At 47.1% G+C, this 9322-nt stretch overlaps 1 protein-coding gene across 1 annotated transcript; it reads right to left on the reverse strand.

Annotated features, from left to right (window-relative positions):
- Positions 1-4901: 4901 nt before the first annotated feature.
- Positions 4902-9115, reverse strand: LOC140399002 (tubulin alpha-3 chain-like). Its single transcript, XM_072488043.1, has 5 exons — positions 9089-9115; positions 8342-8564; positions 8080-8228; positions 6300-6980; positions 4902-5341 (listed from the first exon to the last, which is right to left on the reverse strand). The coding sequence occupies exons 1-5, from the start codon at positions 9089-9091 to the stop codon at positions 5042-5044; spliced, it is 1356 nt and encodes a 451-aa protein (XP_072344144.1). The 5' UTR covers positions 9092-9115; the 3' UTR covers positions 4902-5041.
- Between the last annotated feature and the right edge of the window lie 207 nt (positions 9116-9322).

Consider the following 9322-nt stretch of genomic DNA (forward strand, 5'->3'; position numbering starts at 1 on the left):
CAGATCCTATCAGGACCTGGCATCCCTCCACCAATAGCCTGTTGGTGGTGTACCGTATTACCCCGAATACATACCACCACAGCGATTTAAGTTGAGGATCACAACCCCTCAGGTGAGGGGCAAGGTTGAGAAGTCTGGGGTTTCAAGGTAACCCCGATCGGTCTGGGAGTTGAACCTGCGCTGTTAGTGTCCGAACCAGTCGCCCAGCCAACTGAGCGAACCAACCCATGAATATAAAGCACTTGGATATGAACTGGAGATCCCAGAACTAGCAGAGTTGGACCAAGAGCTGGGTTTGGGCACTTGTCTGGTTTGAACGTTCTTATAGGCCGGTTAGTCTTATTTTGGTGGCCGGTAAGTCAATAGAAAATGTCCTGAAGGATAGGATTTATGACCATTTGGAAAGATGCAGCTTAATGCGAGATAGTCAACACGGATTTGTTAACATAGAACATCGAACATAGAAAATACAGCACAGAACAGGCCCTTCGGCCCACGATGTTGTGCCGAACCTTTGTCCTAGATTAATCATAGATTATCATTGAATTTACAGTGCAGAAGGAGGCCATTCGGCCCTTTGAGTCTGCACCGGCTCTTGGAAAGAGCACCATACCCAAACTCAACACCTCCACCCAACACCAAGGGCAATTTGGACATAAAGGGCAATTTATCATTGGCCAATTCACCTAACCTGCACATCTTTGGACTGTGGGAGGAAACCAGAGCACCCGGAGGAAACCCACGCAGACACGGGGAGGACGTGCAGACTCCGCACAGACAATGACCCAAGCCGGAATCGAACCTGGGACCATGGAGCTGTGAAGCAATTGTGCTATCCACAATGCTACCGTGCTGCCCTTAAGAACAAATAAATCTACACTATATCATTTTACTGTCATCCATGTACCTATCCAATAGCTGCTTGAAGGTCCCTAATGTTTCCGACTCAACTACTTCCACAGGCAGTGCATTCCATGCCCCCACTACTCTCTGGGTAAAGAACCTACCTCTGATATCCCTCCTATATCTTCCACCTTTCACCTTAAATTTATGTCCCCTTGTAATGGTGTGTTCCACCCGGGGAAAAAGTCTCTGACTGTCTACTCTATCTATTCCCCTGATCATCTTATAAACCTCTATCAAGTCGCCCCTCATCCTTCTCCGCTCTAATGAGAAAAGGCCTAGCACCCTCAACCTTTCCACGTAAGACCTACTCTCCATTCCAGGCAACATCCTGGTAAATCTTCTTTGCACCTTTTCCAGAGCTTCCACATCCTTCTTAAAATGAGGCGACCAGAACTGTACACAGTACTCCAAATGTGGCCTTACCAAAGTTTTGTACAGCTGCATCATCACCTCACGGCTCTTAAATTCAATCCCTCTGTTAATGAACGCGAGCACACCATAGGCCTTCTTCACAGCTCTATCCACTTGAGTGGCAACTTTCAAAGATGTATGAACATAGACCCCAAGATCTCTCTGCTCCTCCACATTGCCAAGAACTCTACCGTTAACCCTATATTCCGCATTCATATTTGTCCTTCCAAAATGGACAACCTCACACTTTTCAGGGTTAAACTCCATCTGCCACTTCTCAGCCCAGCTCTGCATCCTATCTATGTCTCTTTGCAGCCGACAACAGCCCTCCTTACTATCCACAACTCCACCAATCTTCGTATCGTCTGCAAATTTACTGACCCACCCTTCAACTCCCTCATCCAAGTCATTAATGAAAATCACAAACAGCAGAGGACCCAGAACTGATCCCTGCGGTACGCCACTGGTAACTGGGATCCAGGCTGAATATTTGCCATCCACCACCACTCTCTGACTTCTATCGGTTAGCCAGTTCGTTATCCAACTGGCCAAATTTCCCACTATCCCATGCCTCCTTACTTTCTGCATAAGCCTACCATGGGGAACTTTATCAAATGCCTTACTAAAATCCATGTACACTACATCCACTGCTTTACCTTCATCCACATGCTTGGTCACCTCCTCAAAGAATTCAATAAGCTTTGTAAGGCAAGACCTACCCCTCACAAATCCGTGCTGACTATCCCTAATCAAGCAGTGTCTTTCCAGATGCTCAGAAATCCTATCCTTCAGTACCCTTTCCATTACTTTGCCTACCACCGAAGTAAGACTAACTGGCCTGTAATTCCCAGGGTTATCCCTAGTTCCTTTTTTGAACAGGGGCACGACATTCGCCACTCTCCAATCCCCTGGTACCACCCCTGTTGACAGTGAGGACGAAAAGATCATTGCCAACGGCTCTGCAATTTCATCTCTTGCTTCCCATAGAATCCTTGGATATATCCCGTCAGGCCCGGGGGACTTGTCTATCCTCAAGTTTTTCAAAATGCCCAACACATCTTCCTTCCTGACAAGTATTTCCTTGAGCTTACCAATCTGTTTCACACTGTCCTCTCCAACAATATCGCCCCTCTCATTTGTAAATACAGAAGAAAAATACTCATTCAAGACCTCTCCTATCTCTTCAGACTCAATACACAATCTCCCGCTACTGTCCTTGATCGGACCTACCCTCGCTCTAGTCATTCTCATATTTCTCACATATGTGTAAAAGGCCTTGGGTAAGTCAAGACCACCTGAGGAAGGAGAAGTGCTCCGAAAGCTAATGTTTGAAACAAACATGTTGGACTTTAACCTGGTGTTGTAAGACTTCTTACTGTGCTCACCCCAGTCCAACACCGGCATCTCCACATTATCACATTGAAGACAGAGGGTGGTGGTGGATGGAAAATTTTCAGACTGGTGATCAGTTACCAGCGGTGTACCACAGGGATCAGCGCTTGGTCCTCTGCTATTTGTGATTTTTATCAATGACTTGGAGGAGGGGGCTGAAGGGTGGGTCAGTAAATTTGCTGATGACACCAAGATTGGTGGAGTAGTGGATGAGGCGGAGGGCTGTTGTAGGCTGCAAAGAGACATTGATAGGATGCAGAGCTGGGCCGAAAAATGGCAGATGGAGTTTAACCCTGAAAGTGCGAGGAATTCATTTTGGTAAGAAAAATTTGAATGCGGATTACAGGGCACGGTTCTGAGGAATGTGGAGGAACAGAGAGATCTTGGGGCTCATGTCCACAGACCTCTGAAGGTTGCCACTCAAGTGGATAGAGCCGTGAAGAAGGTCTATAGTGTGTTAGTGTTTATTAACAGGGGGCTTGAGTTTAAGAGCAGTGGGGTTATGCTACAACTGTACGAGACCCTGGTGAGACCACATTTTGAGTATTGTGTGCAGTTCTGGTCACCTCACTATAGGAAGGATGCGGAAGCATTGGAAAGGGTGCAAAGGAGATTTACCAGGATGCTGCCTGGTTTGGAGGATAGGTCTTATGAGGAAAGGTTAAGGGAGCTAGGGCTTTTCTCTTTGGAGCGGAGGAGGATGAGAGCTGACTTAATAGAGGTTTATAAGATGATGACGGGAATAGAGTGGACGTTCAGAGACTATTTCCTCGGGTGGATGTAGCTGTTACAAGGGGGCATAACTATAAGGTTCAGGGTGGGAGATATAGGAGGGATGTCCGAGGTAGGTTCTTTACTCAGAGAGTGGTTAGGGTGTGGAATGGACTGCCTGCTGTGATAGTGGAGTCGGACACTTTAGGAACTTTCAAGCGGTTATTGGAGCACACCAGAATGACAGGGAGTGGGATAGCTTGATCTTGGTTTTGTAGCCATCTGGGATGGCCACTTCCAGAACACAAAATGGTGGGAAATGTGGACAATACCAGACAACAAGCAGGCATAGAGCCTGAATGTATATTTGGGAAGCAGTTACCAGACGGAATCGAAACTCTGGGTCGATTAACATCAGGCCATCAGGCTATCAGGCCCATCTCCAAGGAACAAAGATGGGCCAGTATCCAAGATAGTTGATACTGTCGCAGACATCCCGGCGCCAGTACCCCAACCGAAAGACACAACCAAAGCAGGGCCACCAGCCACCTAAGACACGCCCAACCATCAGGACACCCACCTCTTTGTTGGTTAGGATTGATAACAATGATCGAGAAGCAGCCCAATTAATTGGGACCAAGTTTAAGGCCCGCCTAAAAGCGCGCAAAGCCCCTCCAAGTAAAATGAAATGAAAATCGCTTATTGTCACAAGTAAACTTCAAATGAAGTTACTGTGAAAAGCCCCTAGTCGCCACATCCCGGCACTTGTTCGGGGAGGCTGGTACGGGACTTGAACCCGTGCTGCTGGCCTGCCTTGGTCTACTTTCAAAGCCAGCGATATATCCCTGTGCTAAACCAGCCCCTTATACAAGAAAGAACCCCCATGAGAGATTCGGTCTCTTGGGTTCGGCTCTCAAGCGGAGAGACCCAGCATCACCAGAAGCAAGTAAGTTCAAGGTCAACGCTCGCTACCAGACGGATGACCTTAGCTGTTCGAAGCCAACAGCCTCAGATCCGAACAACGGCCATTGTTCCTCTGACTAAGTGGGCACCCAAAGTTAAGTATAGGTGTTAGCGTTAGAGATAGTTTAGCTTATAGTATCATCGTGCATGAGTAGATCTTACTGTGTGTAAATAAATAGCATTGACTTTGAACTAACTAACTGGTGTATTGGTTCTTTGATCGGTATTCGGGTTGAACTTTGTGGCGGTATCGAGAGATACCTGGCGACTCTAAAAGTACAATCATAATTAGGATTAAGAAAGGCGGCCATATTGACCGCCATATTTATAACCAAATAAATATAGCAACAGTTTCGGACAAGGCTCGGCACAACATCGAGGGCCGAAGGGCCTGTTCTGTGCTGTACTGTTCTGTATGTTAACTCCTGTTACTACTTCCCAAATTTCAAACATTTTTACATCGCGCTTCCAAATCTCTTGTGTATTGTGAGCTTTTGCAAAATAAAGCAATTCCAAAATGATTTTCAAATACATTTATCATCTTAATAATTTCATATCTCTTTGTTAGTTAAGTCAAAGCTTTTGACTTTTGCATTAATAAGACATTTTGTCACATTTGAAATTTAGTTAAACCTTTAAAATTCTAAATTAATAAATATTATTCCTCCTCCTCCTCAGCCTTTCTGTCCAGATAGGAAGAGTCAACTCCCACTTCTTCATAATCCTTCTCCAGTGAGGCCAGGTCTTCTCGTGCATCCTGGAACTCCCCTTCCTCCAGCCCCTCCCCCACATACCAGTGGACAAAGGCCCGCTTGGCGTACATCTTATCAAATTTGATGTTGAGGCGGGTCCAAGCGAAAGCAATGGCGGTGGTGTTGCTCAGCATACAGAGGGCCCGTTGTACCTTTGCCAGATCACCCCCTGGTACCACTGTTGGGGGCTGGTAGTTGATGCCAACCTGTACCAAGAAGGAATTTGGTTATTTAAGCAGCAATTTCAGCATCAGGGAGTCCATTATTTCTCAGCAATCTTATTTCTCTGCATTTATGAAAAAGGAAATGTCTTTCACTGAACAAAAATCCAGCTCTACGTATTTATTGGGCTCTGCATCCAGTTACAAAGCCACAGTTTTCTGACGGAAGGTTGACTTTATAAATAGTCTGAATTCAGCAGCTAATTCATTTGCTATTTTCATGCACACCCTGAGCATCTGGAATGTTTGTCGTAGACAGAGATTCACCTGGAACATTCAGGACTGCAATTCACTTTAGGAGGGGAGGGAATTCCACCGGAAGCAACAGGGCAGATTCACAAGAATGATCCCTGAAATGAAGAGCTTGTCCTATGAGGAGCGGTTGAGGACTCTGGGTCTGTACTCATTGGAGTTTAGAAGGATGAGGGGGGATCTTATTGAAACTTACAAGATACAGCAAGGCCTGGATAGAGTGGATGTGGAGAGGATGTTTCCACTTGTAGGAAAAACTAGACGCAGATGACACAATCTCAGACTAAAGGGACGATCCTTTAAAACAGAGATGAGGGGGAATTTCTTCCGCCAGAGGGTGGTGAATCTGTGGAAATTTGCCACAGAAGGCTGTGGAGGCCAAATTACTGTGTGTTTAAGACAGAGATAGATAGGTTCTTGATGAATAATGGGATCAGGGGTTATGGGTAGACTGCAGGAGAATGGGGATGGGGATGAGAAACATATCAGCCTTGATTGAATGGCGGAGCAGACTCCATGGTCCGAGTGTCCTCATTCTGCTCCTATATCTTTTGGTCTGATGGGATCCTCAATGGATCATGAATGGGGGGGGGGGGGGTGAGGGGGGATCCTATTCCATTACCTCCCTGAATGGAGAGGATTTCCCAGGTTTTCCATATCTCCATGAATTGAACACAAAAGCTACACTTACCTTGAACCCAGTGGGGCACCAATCAACAAACTGGATTGAGCGCTTGCTCTTGATGGTGGCGATGGCAGCGTTGACATCCTTTGGCACCACGTCTCCTCGGTACAGCATGCAGCACGCCATGTACTTGCCCTGGCGGGGGTCACACTTCACCATCTGGTTGGCTGGTTCAAAGCAGGAGTTGGTGATCTCTGGCACCGAGAGTTGCTCGTGGTAAGCTTTCTCAGCTGATATAAGAGGGGCAAAGGTTGCCAGAGGGAAGTGAATGCGGGGATAGGGGACCAGGTTGGTTTGAAACTCAGTCAGGTCCACGTTGAGGGCACCATCGAACCGGAGTGAGGCTGTGATGGACGATACTACCTGTCCAATGAGACGGTTGAGGTTGGTGTAAGTTGGTCTCTCAATGTCAAGGTTCCGCCGACAGACATCATAAATGGCCTCATTGTCCACCATGAAGGCACAGTCAGAGTGCTCCAGGGTGCAGTGGGTCACCAGCACAGAGTTGTACGGCTCAACCACCGCGGTGGAAATCTGGGGAGCAGGGTAAACGGAAAACTCCAGCTTGGATTTCTTGCCGTAGTCGACAGAGAGTCTCTCCATCAGGAGGGAAGTAAAACCCGAGCCCGTGCCACCTCCAAAACTGTGGAAGATGAGGAAACCCTGGAGTCCGGTGCACAGGTCAGCCTGTGGGTAAAAACACAAAACACATTAATCAGAAAGCAAGGAATGGGATCTCTCCAAATTATGTTTGGATATAAAGCCTGAACAGGAGGAAAGATTCTAAACTGTCAGTGTTGTGATGTAGCAATGAGACGCTGGGATTGGGCAGTTTGGAACGACATTACGGGAGGAAGAACCCAGTGGTTTACAGAACAGCAAATTCCCAATGAGTGTTTCCAGGCCACTGAGACTTGGCCTCTTCTACAGTGGAAATCAAGCCTAGAAACTGGAGTGAACCAGCAGAATAGAGTAGATACAAGACTTCACAATACAGACAAAATTGGTGGATTAGCCATAATGTCACTAGACTAGTCATCCAGAGGGACAGGCTCATGCTCTGGGGACACAGTTTCGACACCATGGCAGATTATGAAACTTGAAATGTGGAATTAAAAGTCCAATGATAACTATGAACCGATTGTTGTAAAAGTCCGATCTGTTCTCTCTGAAGGAAGGAAAGCTGCCCCTCTTGGCCTCCATGACTCCAGACCCACAACAACAGCCCTCAATTACGTATCTACATCTCACTAACAGAATGGAAAAGCAGGCATGGAGAACGGGAGAATATGAAAATGGACAGGGGGATCCGCTGTGTGGAGACACTGAGAGGCAGCAGCGGGGGAAACCAGCGAGTCTTCAATCTGCAATCTCTATGGGGGCGATTCTTCTGGAAGCTCAGCCTTTGTCTGGGGACATAGCAGTATTGTCATTGGACTCGCAATCCAAAGACCCGGCGGAATGTTCTGGTGTCCCGGGTTCAAATCCCCCCCAAGGTAGATGGTGATGCTGGAATTACATTTTTGTCATCTGGAATTACAAGTCTATGATGATGAATCGATTGTCAGAAAAACGCACCTGGTTCACCCACGTCCTTTAGGGAAGGAAATCTGCTGTCCTCACCTGATCTGGACTTTATGTGACTCCAGATCCTCAGCAATATTGTTGACTCTGAAAGTCCTCGAAATGGCTTCACAAACCATTCTATTCAATGACAATTGGGGCAGTAAATGCTGGCCCCATCCCCTGAACAAATTAAAAAACGAGATGGAAAAACAGAACTTACCACCTTCCGGACACGATCCAGGACCAGATCCACAATCTCCTTGCCCACAGAGCAATGGCCCCGGGCATAGTTATTTGCCGCATCCTCCTTACCGGTGATGAGCTGCTCGGGGTGAAAGAGCTGTCGGTAGGTACCAGTCCGGACCTCATCTGAAGACAGGGAACAGAGATTTTGACAACAGGGACATAGTGACTGAAAGAAATATTGTAATGCGTTCAATGAAACTCTGACTGACCAACCCATCATTAATTTTTCCTCTTACCAATCACAGTGGGCTCCAGATCTATGAACACGGCTCGGGGAACATGTTTCCCCGCCCCTGTCTCACTGAAGAAGGTGTTGAAGGAGTCGTCACCACCTCCGATGGTCTTGTCATTGGGCATCTGCCCATCCGGTTGGATTCCATGCTCCAGACAATACAGCTCCCAGCACGCGTTACCGATCTGTACACCAGCCTGGCCAACATGAATTGAAATACACTCACGCTAAAAAGGGGAGAAAGGTGATTATTACTTTGAAAATTCAGTATGGTGGTGGTTGGAGAAGTCTCCCCTTTGGTGTAATTTGTGGCAATCATCTCTTCCCTTAGAATTTCAGAAAATTGTCCTTCCTTTTTGATTTTCAGTGCTGAATGGATTTCCCATTCATTGTAGACCACTGAGATCAGCATCACATCCATCTTCAGGAATTCCTGCTTGCAGGTGCCACCTCTGCCACTTCAAAACCCTATTTACCCCCATCAAGCAGACCCACTTCCAAATTCGAACTGTATCATCAATCACTCCCCCAATCAATCCATCAGACCCACCTCCATCTATCAATCCATCAGAACCCCCATCAATCAGACCCCCCAATCAGATTCCCCCCAGACCCAGTAATTCTGACCACCAGTCAAACCCCATCAATCAGACCCCACCATTCAAATTCCATCAGACGCGACCAATCAAATCCCTGTTGATGGCTCTGTGCGGAACACAGTGACTCTCCACATTCTATCACGTGTTCTTACCATAATGTCCTTCTATATCCGCAGTTCGCGCCAATGTGTTGCGCATGTGGCCGCCCGCGCTATTTATACCGCATGTTTTTCCAGGTCGAGGATCTGATTGGTCTGTGAGAACAATGGACTCTGGTTGCTTGGAGATGCATCAACAATGAAGAAGAGAGTGAAGAGCGCTGATTGGCCACTTTGCGCCGAGGGCGGGGCCGAGTCCTCAACACAATGGATGATGGGAGGAGCCCA

The sequence above is a fragment of the Scyliorhinus torazame genome, chromosome 22 (assembly GCF_047496885.1).
Source record: "Scyliorhinus torazame isolate Kashiwa2021f chromosome 22, sScyTor2.1, whole genome shotgun sequence".
Lineage (NCBI taxonomy): Eukaryota > Metazoa > Chordata > Chondrichthyes > Carcharhiniformes > Scyliorhinidae > Scyliorhinus > Scyliorhinus torazame.

Excerpts from the sequence above, each read along its gene's own strand:
- LOC140399002 (XM_072488043.1), bottom strand. Across the intron at positions 8,229-8,341 it reads TCTGGAGCCCACTGTGATTG|ATGAGGTCCGGACTGGTACC; the intron begins GTAAGAGGAAAA and ends CCCTGTCTTCAG. Across the intron at positions 5,342-6,299 it reads GGTGCCCCACTGGGTTCAAG|GTTGGCATCAACTACCAGCC; the intron begins GTAAGTGTAGCT and ends TTCTTGGTACAG.